The 14,132-nt window shown below is 41.1% G+C and overlaps 1 protein-coding gene across 1 annotated transcript; it reads right to left on the bottom strand.

Moving 5' to 3' along the window:
* Positions 1–5,368: 5,368 nt before the first annotated feature.
* Positions 5,369–9,574, bottom strand: LOC120056651 (arylsulfatase I-like). The gene is made up of 2 exons (XM_039004859.1): positions 9,267–9,574; positions 5,369–6,779 (listed from the first exon to the last, which is right to left on the bottom strand). Exons 1-2 carry the CDS (start codon positions 9,572–9,574, stop codon positions 5,369–5,371), a joined length of 1,719 nt encoding a protein of 572 aa, XP_038860787.1.
* Positions 9,575–14,132: the final 4,558 nt, after the last annotated feature.

Genomic DNA, 14,132 nt, shown 5'->3' with positions numbered 1-14,132 from the left:
AAATATTTCTTAAGTTGCCAGATTCAACCAAGCATGTTGTCAGCTATCAATTTACATCTAGTTTACTGAACAGTTGCAGATAAGAGATAATGGCCCGAGTATTTTTCCTGGACATTTAGTTTTTCTTGGACGCCTACGATTAGGTCAGGAGATACCGGTAATTACGTTTGGATGAGTCTTTCTGTATTCACTCCTCTAACAATCTTTAGTCTTTTTGAAAGCCACAGTAAATACTTTGACTTTCTACTACAGTTAAGTTGTTTTCTTGGTTAGCTTCCTGAAAGCTTGTGTCAAGCTGTTCTCAGGGAAATTGGAAGGTGGAGAGCAGAGTCAGTCTAAAACTGTAGTGTTTTGGTGAAAACATTATTTATAGTGTGTAGAAGAAGTAGTCCCCAGCTGTGTTTAACCTTTTACTGCAGTGGGCTAAATCAGGGTCTTAAACAAATCTACTTTGAAACAAAAGTATACACCTCACACACATGGTTATGGGCTTAGAAAAAAGAAGACACCTTGTACCATGTCAGATATAGAGTTGAAATATATTCCATTTTGAGTTTGCATCCCAATATTACACTTTATATACATCACAGAAGACTGAAATATAACAAAAGCGTTTGACATAGAAACACCAGATTTTCTGTGTTAAAAAAAAAAGTTTATTAATTATGAAATTATGAAAAATATTAATAACATTCCACCCATGCTAAGAGCTCCACTTACAGTACTTTCTTGGTAGACTTCTGAATAAATCATTAAAGATGCACTATGCAGAAATCACTCCGCCATTTCCTGGTTGCTAAAATTTTAATAGTTCACCTAATTTCAGTTTATGTGACAAAACAAGCAAGTATAGTGTAGAGAATCTTTGTACCATCTAAACCCGCTGTGAAATATATTTTACATAAATAAAAAGATAGTATTTTCAGCTGTTTGAAGCTGGTGAACAAAACCGAACGTAAAAGACTCAAAAACAAAACTTAAGAACGGGAAGCATAGAAATAGTGCACATAGAACATATCTACTGCTTCTTAGACTTGCTTTCAATTAGACAACATTTCTATGTTAATTTGTTTTTGTCGCCCAAAAAGTAACATATTGCAGCTTTGAAGTGGTAGATCTGTTCAACCGGGAAATGGCTGAGAGATTTCTGCATAGTGCAGCTTTAACTACAGAGTTTAATGGTTTCCATTGGAGACAAGACACTATCAGCACAGCCCCGTAACAACTTTTTCCAGACGGTTGTGACATTAAGAGAGCAATCAGAAAATAATAACTACGGACTAAGTATTTCAACAACACTCTTCTTTTAAGTTTTCCTTTGCCTTAAGTATCCATCTGTCTTATTTAACCACACCAAACGTAACATATCATACTAATTTCAGTGTCCTGTATTGACATTTACTATGTTACGTCTAGTCTATGAGACCAGGCTGGCCTATCAGCTGGTGTAGGATGACATACAGTACATTCAAGGAAGTGACTTGTATAAGAAGCGACCAATGGTCTGTGTCTGTTGTCAACGTGAGGATGTCTGTGGTTTTCACAAAGAAGTGAAGAGGAATATGACATTAGTGTGAAAACTAGAACAAAACCAGATCATGATTTTGGGGATATTCACAAAATGTTATCCAGAGAAGAGTCCTTTGGAGGAAGGATTGTTGACATATATTTGACATTTGTATCTTAAAGCATAATTGGGAAATAATTAATTGAAGTTGGAATGTTTGTGATATTTTGGCCTTACCTAAATGTCTGTTAAGTCCGTTAAGACTCCATAATGTTTCATCTGTAGGTGCTACAAAGCAGAAATTGGTCTCATATGAAGCTTCACCACTTGCAATGTAATATGAGTAGTATTTTCTTACATACATTTATAAATATTGAAAAAATATACAAAAAATGTATCTTGACTAATTTTTCAATATATTGTTGACCATAATACACTTTACATACATATCAACGTTCTGGAGTGGATCTCTGCTACTTATAGACAAATTATCCCATTTGCGACAGCCTGTATGCCTTCCCATCTATTTGTTTCATGTCTCTGGTAGCACACACAAGTCAGCATGGACAGAATGCAAGAGTAGACTAATATTTGCCGTATTCAAATAATTCTCATGTGTCAAATTAGCCTATTGCCATGGTCCGTGTGTAACGGATGTGAAATGGCTAGGTAGTTAGCGGTGGTGCGAGCTAGCAGCCTTTCAGTCGGTTACGTCACTTGCTCTGAAACCTAGAAGGCTTTTGTGGAGCGATGGGTAATGACGCTTCGTGGGTGACTGTTGTTGATGTGTGCAGAGGGTCCCTGGTTCGCGCCCGGGTCGGGGCGAGGGGACGGTCTAAAGTTAAACTGTTACACGTGCCAAGGTGAGACTTGCACTCCTGTATATCTGAAATAATTGGATGATGAAATCTTGCATCCAGAAAAGCAAGGCGAAGCAATTCTGGCATTTTTGAAAATCAAGACAATCCTTGTCCTGCAAAGAAACATCATTTTTTTTATAGTTGAAAAATAGATTTAGCAAGCAGTAGGCATTTACATATGTGGAGTGGAGCTTTATACAGTGCCTTCAGAAAGTATTCCTACCCCTTGACTTATTCCACATTTTGTCGTATTACAGCCTGAATTCAAAATGGATTAAATCACACATTTACACACAATAACCCATAAAGAAAAAGTTTTTGAAATATTTGCACATTTCTTGAAAATTAAATACAGAAATATCTCATTTACATAAGTATTCACACCCCTGACTCAATTCGTATTAGAATCACCTTTGGCAGCGATTACAGCGGGGAGTCTTTCTGGGTAAGTGTCTAAGAGCTTTGCACACTTGGAAAGTACAATATTTGCCCTTTATCCTTTTCAAAATTCTTTAAGTTCTGTCAAATTGGTTGTTGATCATTGCTAAACAGCCATTTTCAAGTCTTGCCATAGATTTTCAAGCCGATTTAAATCAAAACTGTAACCAGGCCACTCAGGAACATTCATTGTCTTCTTGGTAAGCAACTCCAGTGTAGATTTGGCCTTGTGTTTTAGGTTATTGTCCTGCTGAAAGGTGAATTCATCTCCCAGTGCCTAGTGGAAGCAGACTGAGCCAGACCGATTTCGCCTGTGCTTAGCTCCATTATGTTTCTTCTGTATCCTGAAAAAACTCCCCACTTAACAATTACAAGCATTCCCCTAACATGATGCAACCACCACTATGCTTGAAAATATGGAGAGTGGTACTCAGTAAGTGTTGTATTGGATTTGCCCCAAACATAACACCTGCATTCAAGACCATTTTTTTTGCAGTATTACTTTAGTGCCTTGTTGTAAACAGAATGCATGTTTTGGAATATTTTAATTCGGTACAGGCTTCCTTCTTTTCACTCTTTCATTTAGGTTAGTATTGTGGAGTAACTACAATGTTGTTGATCCATCCTCAGTTTTCTCCTTTCACAGCCATTAAACTCTGTAACTGTTTTAAAGTCACCATTGGCCTTATGGTGAAATCCCTGAGCGGTTTCCTTCCTCTCTGGCAATTGAGTTAGGAAGGACAACTGTATCTTTGTATTGACTGGGTGTATTGATACGGCAATATAAAGTGTAATTATTAACTTTACCATGGTCAAACAGATATATATTTTTTATTTTTACCCATGTAACAAAACAGTAGGTGCCCTTTTTTGCTAGATGCTGGAAAACCTCAGTGGTCTTTGTGGATGAATCTGTGTTTGAAATTCACTGCTCGACTGAGGGACCTTACAGAAAATTGTTTGTGTGGGTTACAGAGATGAGCTAGTCATAAAGAAAACATGTTAAACACTATTATTGCACACAGAGGGAGTACATGCAACTTCTGTGAATTTTTACTCCTGAACTTATTTAGGTTTGCCATAACAAAGGCAAAGATTACGTATTGACTCAAGACATTTCGGGATTTTATTTTTCCTTTATTTGTAAACATTTAGAAAAACATAATTCCACTTTGACATTATGGGGTATTGTGTGTAGGCCAGTGACAAAAAAATCGACATTTTATCAATTTTAAATTCAGGCTGTAACATTTTTATTAATTTTTTAAAGTCAAAGTGTGTGATGAATCATTTCTGAAGATACTGTAGTTATGTGATGACATCACATGCCCCACGTACCTTCGAAATTATTCGGCAATCATCATTTATTCGTAAAAACACATGTTACATCATTTGTCGCAATAAACAAAGAAAGACAAAAGAAAAAACCCACCCCTGTCGAATGGATAAACATTTTGTTGATCTTTAGGACATTTATCCTATAGCTGCAGTTTCCATTACACATGTTGCAGTGTTATTTTGCGACATAGCTTTTGCTTTGTAGTATAAACTTAAATGGAAACCTGCCTAACATGCACATATTTCTCTTTAAAATGAATCATTACTTTAAAACGAGCAAAAGATCCCACTCTGGAACTTAGATATGCCCATTGAACATATTATATTCAACAATAGAAAAATTTGCCAAATCAAAAATGGTACATTTTACATGTCTATATTTTACAAAATGCATTAATTAATGTAAGACAATTATAATTTAACTCCAAATACTACTCATATTTGCAGAGCAAGCTGTAAAACACTTTCGAGTCTTAAAGCTGCAATCGGTCCATTGTCCATTTGCAATATTACAATAGCAAAGATGTTTTAAAACAACGAACACTGTTTTTTCCCTCAGACATCAGCACATCATTGCACGCGCGATAGAAAAGTATAGTATGTACTAAGGATTTTTTTTTTTTACCACAATTCTTGACGCTAGTTTCTTCAAACCAAAACGAATGCGCTCGGGGCGGCCAATGGCTCTGTTTTGCCTATCGCGGATCACAGCTTTAAAAAGAGGCCCAGGTAAGGCCAAAAAGATACAAATGTCAAATACACGTCAACAATCCTTCCTCCAAAGGACTCTTCTATCGATTAAATGATATGAAAATCCCCAAAATCATGGGCTTGTTTTGTTCTAATTTCATGAGGAATCACCCATTAGCTTCTGTTTAATTAGAACAGTTGTTTCTTTACTTAGATATTTTCAAAAATATAGAAAAAAACAGGTCAGTTCATGTCATTACTGCTGAAACAACCCCAAGTGAGTAGGTCAACATAAACATGTTGAATTCACTTAGCTACACACTACAAATGGATCAAATAGAAAATGTAATAAACACAATAGAACCCAATAGTCCGACATCCAAAAACCATATGAAAGCACACTCAACGAGATGCAGTATAGTAAACATCATTTTCCATTGTCACACACACACACAAAGTGTTTGCTGGCTCAGATTATTCTTGCAGTGTAAAATGTATAGGCTACTTGTGACTAAGTGTCATTGACTTTCCCACCTCATATTCTATTGGACATTATCCTTGTATTCAGTTTCTTGAAAAAGGATCTCAGTTTGCACAGCTTGCATTTCTTCTTCTTTTTATTCCTCCCTTTCTTATAGACCCCGTTCCATTTCGGCTCGTCCTCGTCCCCCCCGACCCAGGGTACCCAGGCCCCCCCGTTGCGGTCTGGATTGGCCCGGGGATCGTCGGTGGGGAACCTAACAGGGACGGCAGTGCAGTTGTAGTAGGCCAGACGTGCTAGCAGCTTCTTGACCACATCAGGCCTCTGCACAGCCATGTCACTGCGTTCATAGGGGTCTCCTGTGATGTTGAAGAGCCACACAGACTTCCCTGTTCCCTCAGTGTTCCGCTCCAGGTTCCACCAGCTGCCTGGGAAGTTGGCCAGTACCTGTGGTGGGACCCAGTCTCCATGGCCCGGGTCCCCTGTCAGCAGCTTCCAGTCCCCCACCCGGATGGCAGCTTGGACCGAGGTGTCCCACACATGCTGGGCCTCCTGTCCAGACCCAGACGCCAGGCCAGAGCGCCGGTGGAGTGGGTCAATGTTATGGAGGATCTCCAGGCGTGGGGACTCTCTGCCCTCACTGATGGTTGGCCATACATTGTAGCCGTCAAGACCCTCAGTCAGTGACACGTTACCCCCAGCCAGACCAACCAGGGTTGGGTACCAGTCAGTGATGTGCAGGAGGGCCTTGGAAACCCTCCGCTTGTGACGCAGCAGGGGGCTGTGTACGAAGCCCACCCCACGGACCCCTCCCTCCCAGTAGGTCCCCTTACGCCCCCGCAGGGGCCAGTTACTCCCCCCAGTGAACGGCTGGGCACCGTTGTCAGTGGAGAAGATGAGCACACTGTTGCGGTAGTAGCCGTACTTGCGCAAAGCGTAGGTGACATTTCGTACAGCCTCGTCGACGATGGACACCAAGGCTGCGTACTTCCTTCTGGCTACGTTCCCCATCCCGCGGTAGGGGTAGATGTAGGCCTTGGGCGACTGCAGGGGTGTGTGCACAGCCTGGAGAGAGAGGAACATGAACAGGGGCTGGCGGGACGGGTCGTGAGTGGACAGGATCTTGCGTACCCTCTGCGTGTAGAGGTGGGTGGAGAACTTGCCTCCACGGCCCCAGGCCACGGTCTCCCCCTCATGGAGGTCGTAGCCACACAGGCCTGGTCCGTCACAGGAGCCATACGTGTAGTAGTCCACACTGCCCGTCAGAGAGCCAAAGTAGCTGTGGAAGCCTCGGCGCGTGGGCAGACACTCCTTCCTGTAGAAGCCAAGGTGCCATTTGCCCACCATGTGAGTAGCGTACCCCGCTTCCTGCAGCCGCTGTGGGAGTGTGGTCATGTCCAGGGGGAGACAGTTGGGCTGGCGAGGCCGGATGATGGAGTGCTGGAGGCCTGTGTGGATCTGGTATCTGTGTAGGGAGAAATAATTTCCAACAGCTAATCTTATTCATCTTCATTCATTGTGTAAAATAAACCCATTCAACGCTGGAGCTGATCAATAGAGTCATGATGGTGAGAACACTCTTATTGAAGATACACTTTCCTCACAGATAAGTATGCTGTGCTCTACCAACCATTAAATTACTATGTGGTTGGCAAAGCTTGTTTTACAGCCTGACTGCAGCTTTCAAGACATTAAAGGCAATTCATTAAGTCAATTAGTCTTGAAGGAAACTCTTCTAAACATTAGCATCTGTTTTCGGCCAGAAGTGTGCAACAGCTTGTCACCCACCAGGGAAGGAGAAGGGTACTGTTGGGATACTTTGCAAGGATATGGGTGAGCGAGCAAAGGAATGTTGCAGGAATCAGAAGAACGAGTATATCCCCCTATTGAACTATAGTAAACACTGATGTTGAAAAGGTGCTGCGGCCACTAACAGAAATACCAAAACATTCCAGGTAAAAGAAGAGATATTGAAGTTTTCATCAGTCCTGAACACGTACCTATTTATATTACCGTGTAGCACTTCAGTTACATTGTACCACATGAAAACACTTGCACCTTGTCCCTATATAACGTTTGTCTGGCCACCCAGGTTCTTAGCGTGGTCTGATATCTGGGTGGTCTACACTGCAGTAAGCAGACACACTCCACTTCCTTCAGACAAGTCCCTTCCTCCCACGACCCACACCAAGTCCAAAATGAGCATGTGGTGAGAGAGAGTCCACTGAGAGTTCATGTAATGGGTGACGCAGTGCAGATATACACACACCTATACAGAAACATTCCCATGGCTCTTTTCTCTCTCTTCATTCCTCACAGATTTAACAGTCAATTGGATGGTTATTAGGCCTTGGCCTTCTGTCCACATTTCTTTCAGGCACATAGTGAGTGTGTCATGTCCTCACTCCTCAGCCCAAAAAAACAACTGGCTTGCTCCTGTTCATCACCCTCCCCTGTGGGTTGTTCCTAAGCTGAGAGTTGCTGGGGAGAAAACAGCTAATTCAATTCTTCTTAGAAGCACTCTGGAGATTCCAACTCTGGGGTGAACTGTTTCTTTGCAAGAGAGATCCCCTAGTGACAGGCTACCAACCAACCCCATTACACACACACGCGCACACACACACGCACACACAGACAAAGTGCTCTGACGGCCCCACAGCTATTGTTCAGGATGCAGTGCAGCAGCTGTGTGGTATGTCAACTTCACCACTCAAGAACAGTCGGTCAAGCAAACCCTGCAGTGAAAAAAGTTCCTAGCAATCCATTTTCACAAAATGTTTCCACAAACGTACATTGTCCTGGTAAGACCTCCCCCAAGTTGTGAACTTGAAGAGATGTTAGGACATATCAACAAGTACAACCTACTCGGAGTACTATGATAGAGGGAATATAGCCCGTGTTTGTTTCAGACACACAACTTTGAGGAGGCAAGGACTCCATCCAAGCATTTGTGTCGTTCCCTTTCAATTATTTTCCTACCCTGGCGCTCATATGGTTGTGTTTATCCAGTCTTTAACAGCCCTCATCCATTGTTTCACAATTACTGGCCTCATCCTGCAGCTCTCCACGTTGCTCTCAACAGCAGATGTTTCTACTCATGTACCCTGGGTAGAAACAGAGGTATCTACTACAGCAATGATCTTCCCCAACAGTGTACAGCTCTTTCCTGGTAAGTTATAGTAAAATAAGTGACTATTTGGCAAATGACAGTATCCCTGACCTCTATTGTAGATGTATTCAATCTCTGTTCAATGTCTGTGGGAAAACGAAGCAATTTTGTTTCGCTTTCCCGACTCGCCTTCATTCGCTGAGAATTCCTAACCTTGTGAATGATCCTCTAACTCATCTGTTATGACATACTGTCGATGCCAGCAGTAGTACTTCCAGTAAATGTTACGTTGCTCTGGATGAGTCAGCTCAAGGGACACACTATTAGTGCAAACATTTAACAGTTGTTTTCAGTGCTGAATGAGACACTTCAAAGTACTCTACATATGTTAGGGCACTGCATAGTTCAGTCTTTTTTACACCTTTATTTAACTAGGCAAGTCAGTTAAGAACACATTTTTATTTACAATGACAGCCTAGGAACAGTGGGTTAACTGCCTTGTTCAGGGGCAGAACGAGAGATTTTTAGGGACTCTGAGTCTTAGGGACTCTTAGGCCCTAAGGGGCACACAAGTTGGCTAACAAAGGAATGCATTGTACCATGCATGCACATATTTATCACCAAACGCAACCAGCATCTTGATCAGGAGATGATGCATTATAACGTTTTGTGGTTTCTCTATACTTGTAATTACTCACCTGGCTGTACACTGTCATTGCCGATAATGTTGCCTACATAAAACAATTCGTGTTGTGTTTAATCTGTGATCAAGAGAACCAATTACAAGCACATCTTCAAGGATATCCGTGTCAAAACGCCTGATGCTGAGGCTTTTATGCTTACCTGCCCGTGATCAACTGACTGCGTGACGGAGTGCAGATAGGTTGAACATAGTAATTCTCCAGCTTCACCCCCTCCGCGGCCAGTTTGTCCAGAGTTGGAGTCCGAATGTCCGGGTTGTGATAACCTATGTCATTGAAGCCTTGGTCATCCGTCAGTATGAATATAATGTGTGGTGGTTGCTTAGGCTCAAACGTAATAGAGGCATCGTTTTGAGTGTGCTCCTCCACTTGATTCGGCTTGATCCAGTCCATGGATAGGTAGCCAAAACTTAACAGACTGACCATTGAGAGGCTGGTAACTGCGTGCATTTTTACTGATTTTAGAGTGTACTTGGACAGAGTTGTTAGGGTACTCGCACTCTAGTCTCTGGTTTTTCTTTTTGTATTACACACATTCTTGAAATAATACGTATACACACGCGCGTAATTGATGATCCTAGGATGCAGAGTGGAAACATTGTTTCTGCCGCAGATTCTCATTCGTCATCACGACGGTCTTCTGCGTTTACAACGTCCAAGCTTCTCTTCTGTAAACTTGGCCTCTAAACTTTGAAAGCTACTACTGCACATTATAAAGTTGCATCGTTTCCAGGCACGCTGATAACCATTCCCTAGTCCCCATTAAACACTGGCCGGCCAAGTATGGTTTGATATTTACAGTAGCCCACATTAGCCTATCTTTTCCACTATTTCTCAGTGGTTGTTAACTCCGCCCGCGTCTCATCACCGAACATGAAACAAGACCCCTTCATGGACCCACCCTCTGCCCCTGGTACAAGAAAAGCCCGGTGCGGCTCATCTCAAGGAAAGTTGCCTAGACCCTGCATTGAAATAAAATCATTTATTTTACGCAACAAGTTTTTTTAAACGAACATAAATCAAAAATCTCGGATTATGGATAGAATCACTTTATTATTAAAGTTAGAATGGGAGTAGGCTAAAGTGAACATACTACAATTAGGCCTTTCTTGTGCTCAAGTATGCCCATGTTATTTAAGTAGCCTGTCTGCATTTCAAAAGTTCTACGACAGACTTTATATTTCATGATATGATGATAACTCTAATATTTAAAGACCGAATGGGAATAGGCAGGCTTCAGTCAGCCTACACGTAGGCTTATGTTGTGGCTACTGCTGTATTCCAAAGGTTGTGTGATGGACCCTGCCCTTTAGAGAGGAGAATCATGAACCAGGACGTCTACCTCCTAATCAGTCTATGTGTGCAGTAATCTAGCACTACATTATATATCCCTTTATAGACTCCATGCCCTCGGCTAGGATGCGGCTACAAAGAGAAGGTACAGTTGAAGTCGGAAGTTTACATACACTTAGGTTGGAGTCATTAAAACTCGTTTTTCAACCACTCCACAAATTTCTGGTTAACAAACTATAGTTTTGGCAAGTCGGTTAGGACATCTACTTTGTGCATGACACAAGTCCTTTTTCCAACAATCGTTTACAGACAGATTACTTCACCTATAAATCACTGTATCGCAATTCCAGTGGGTCAGAAGTTTACATACACTAAGCTAACTGTGCCTTTCAACAGCTTGGAAAATTCCAGAAAATGATGTCATGGCTTTGGAAGCTTCTGATGGGCTAGTTGACGTCATTTGAGTCAATTGGAGGTGTACCTGTGGATGTATTTCAAGGCCTACCTTCAAACTTTGCTTGACATCATGGCAAAATCAAAACAAGTCAGCCAAGTATAAAGACCATGGACCACGCAGCCGTCATACCGCTCAGGAAGGAGACGCGTTCTGTCTCCTAGAGATTAACGCACTTTGGTGCGAAAGGTGCAAATCAATCCCAGAACAACAGCAAAGGACCTTGTGAAGATGCTGGAGGAAACAGGTACAAAAGTATCTATATCCACAGTAAAACGAGTCCTATATCGACATAACCTGAAAGGCCACTCAGCAAGTAAGAACCCACTGCTCCAAAACCGCCATAAAAAAGCCAGACTACGGTTTGCAACTGCACATGGGGACAAAGATCATACTTTTTGGAGAAATGTCCTCTGGTCTGATGAAACAAAAATATAACTGTTTGGCCATAATGACCATCACTATGTTTGGAGGAAAAAGGGGGAGGCTTGCAAGCTGAAGAACACCATCCCAACCGTGAAGCCCGGGGGTGGCAGCATCATGTTCTGGGGGTTCTTTGCTTCAGGAGGGACTGGTGCACTTCACAAAATAGATGGCATCATGAGGAGGGAAATTATGTGGATATATTGAAGCAACATCTCAAGACATCAGTCATGAAGTTAAAGCCCGGACTTCAATCCTATAGAAAATTTGTGGGCAGAACTGAAAAAGCGTGTAGGCAAGGCGTATAGGCAAGGAGGCCTATAAACCTGACTCAGTTACACCAGCTCTGTCAAGAGGAATGGGCCAAAATTCACCCAACTTATTGTGGGAAGCTTGTGGAAGGCTACCCGAAACATTTGACCCAAGTTAAACAATTTAAAGGCAATGCTACCAATACTAATTGAGTGTATGTAAACCCACTGGGAATGTGATGAATGAAATAAAAGCTGAAATAAATAATTAACTCTACTATTATTCTGACATTTCACATTCTTAAAATAAAGTGGTGATCCTAACTGACCTAAGACAGGGACTTTTTACTCGGATTAAATGTCAGGAATTGAAAAACAAGAGTTTAAATGTATTTGGCTAAGGTATATGTAAACTTCCAACTTCAACTGTATATGGAAGGTTGATGGAGAATCAGATTTACCTGTCACTTTTAGAGGCCCCTGCAATATACTTGTGTTCACATGGTACGCTTCATGCTGTCAAACCAAACACACACACACTAACAACAGTGGTGTAAAGTACTTAAGTAAAATACTTTAAAGTTCTACTTAAGTAGTTTTTGGGGTATCTGTACTTTACTTGACTATTTATATTTTTAACAACTTTTACTTTTACTCCACTACATTACTATAGAAGATAATGTACTTTTTACTCCATGCATTTTCCTTGACACCCAAAAGTAAAAAAAAATATGCTTAACAGGACAAGAAAATGGTCCAATTCACACACTTATAAAAGAGAACATCCCTGGTCATCACTACTGTCTCTGATCTAGCGGAAAATAGAGATGGTAGGCAACAGGGAAATGTGTCATGTTCCAAATACTTAATTTGTAAATTATGTCTGGGTGTTGGAGTGTGCTCCTGGCTATCCATAAATGTAAAAAAAAAAAAGTGCTATCTGGTTGTATTAATATAGGGAATTTGAAATGATTTATACTTTTACTTTTGATACTTATGTATTAGTTTAGCAATTGCATTTACTTTTGATACTTAAATATATTTAAAACCAAATACTTTTAGACTTACTCAAGTAGTATTTTACTGGGTGACTTTCACTTGAGTCATTTTCTATTAAGGTATATCTACTTTTACTCAAATATGACAATTGGGTACTTTTTTCACCACTCCCTAACAAGTACATCCCTCTTCCCTCTATAGCCCTAGGCACAATATTACCTTTACAGTGCAACTAAAGTGTGCCAAAAGTTCATCCCATTTCACTCAACACAAAGCAATGATTTTGCTGCCTCACCGCTACGCCACCACCAAAAAGGGGTCATAGCACAATGTCAAGTGTCAAGAATCCACCAACGTTGCCTGATCTATGCCTGCAAATGTTTTCTTTATCAACTGTTTTCTTTTTTTGAATAGGAAGTATGCCTGTGTACCTAGGATAACCTTGTTGACCAGCCCCAGTGCAGAGGAGGGTCTCTGCTGCCATGGAGTTAGCTTTAGCTCCAGTGTTAGTGTTTAACTTGGCTGCAACTGGATATTTATGGTCCACCTGGGCATTGGGAAACAGACAGTGGTTTCTTTTACCGCTCTGTAGCATTCCACCATTGAAACATTGATTTACTCTCTCCGTTTTCCACTGGAGAGGGAAGTGCCTCCGATTATTTACCTTAGCTCATAAGAGCTGTCTTCCATAGTTTTGTGACTGAGGTTTTTGAAACGTTCTGTTTTTGCCTTCTGTCCTTCAAAGTCCTTTCCTCCCACACTGAAAAAGGAAATAGGTATTTGTAAGGAGACGTAGCATTAACAACTTTGAAACTGTACAGCTTTGTGAAAGGGAATGTTCCAACAAAACAGAGAGTATGAAAGTGAACTCTACTGATTTCCTATTGAATTGATGGATTAATCATCCTCGGTGGTTGAAGTGTGTATGAAGTCACAGGATACGGTGCAAACATCCTCAATGCAAAGACCTGCTTTGAGAGGGAGTGTAGTTGTGACACTCACAGTATTTGAGATCCAATATAATTTTTACTGAATGGCAGACAATGATCTGCCAATGATCATTCATGTTAGAAGATCTTCCTATATTTAAAGTGGCGGGGCCAGAGGAATGAGCAGTTGGCATTGGTGGAAGGAAAATAGAGGAGGAGGGCAACAGACAAACGTGTCATGTTCCCGACATGAAAAGGACAAGACTATGCCCATGTGGTTAGCGTTCATATTTACTCTACTCACTGAAACTCACACATCTGTTCCAGCATTATCTGACGGTTTTGTCACGATATACATACAGAGAGTAAATAAGACAAAAATGTTATTAATGGTTCATTGACAATCATAGCGATATGGTTTAGTATAAGAAGATATTTCTAGTCACATGAACCAGAGTTTGAGAGTCTGTTGTTTGGTTGGGCTGATTTAGACCGTATCTATTCTTTACCGGAGCCAGACGCCAGGTATGACATCAGATTAGAAAATGTGTTCTGTGATTAGTTGTTCTTGTTTAGTTTAATTTTGTATATATGTCAGCTAAAATCTGATTTGTGTATACAAAAGCACGTAACAAAACAATAACATTGTAACACAGTAG

The sequence above is a fragment of the Salvelinus namaycush genome, chromosome 12, assembly GCF_016432855.1.
Source record: "Salvelinus namaycush isolate Seneca chromosome 12, SaNama_1.0, whole genome shotgun sequence".
Taxonomy (NCBI): domain Eukaryota; kingdom Metazoa; phylum Chordata; class Actinopteri; order Salmoniformes; family Salmonidae; genus Salvelinus; species Salvelinus namaycush.
The sequence above is the reverse complement of the archived record's forward strand: the minus strand, read 5'-3'. Positions and strand labels throughout refer to the sequence as shown.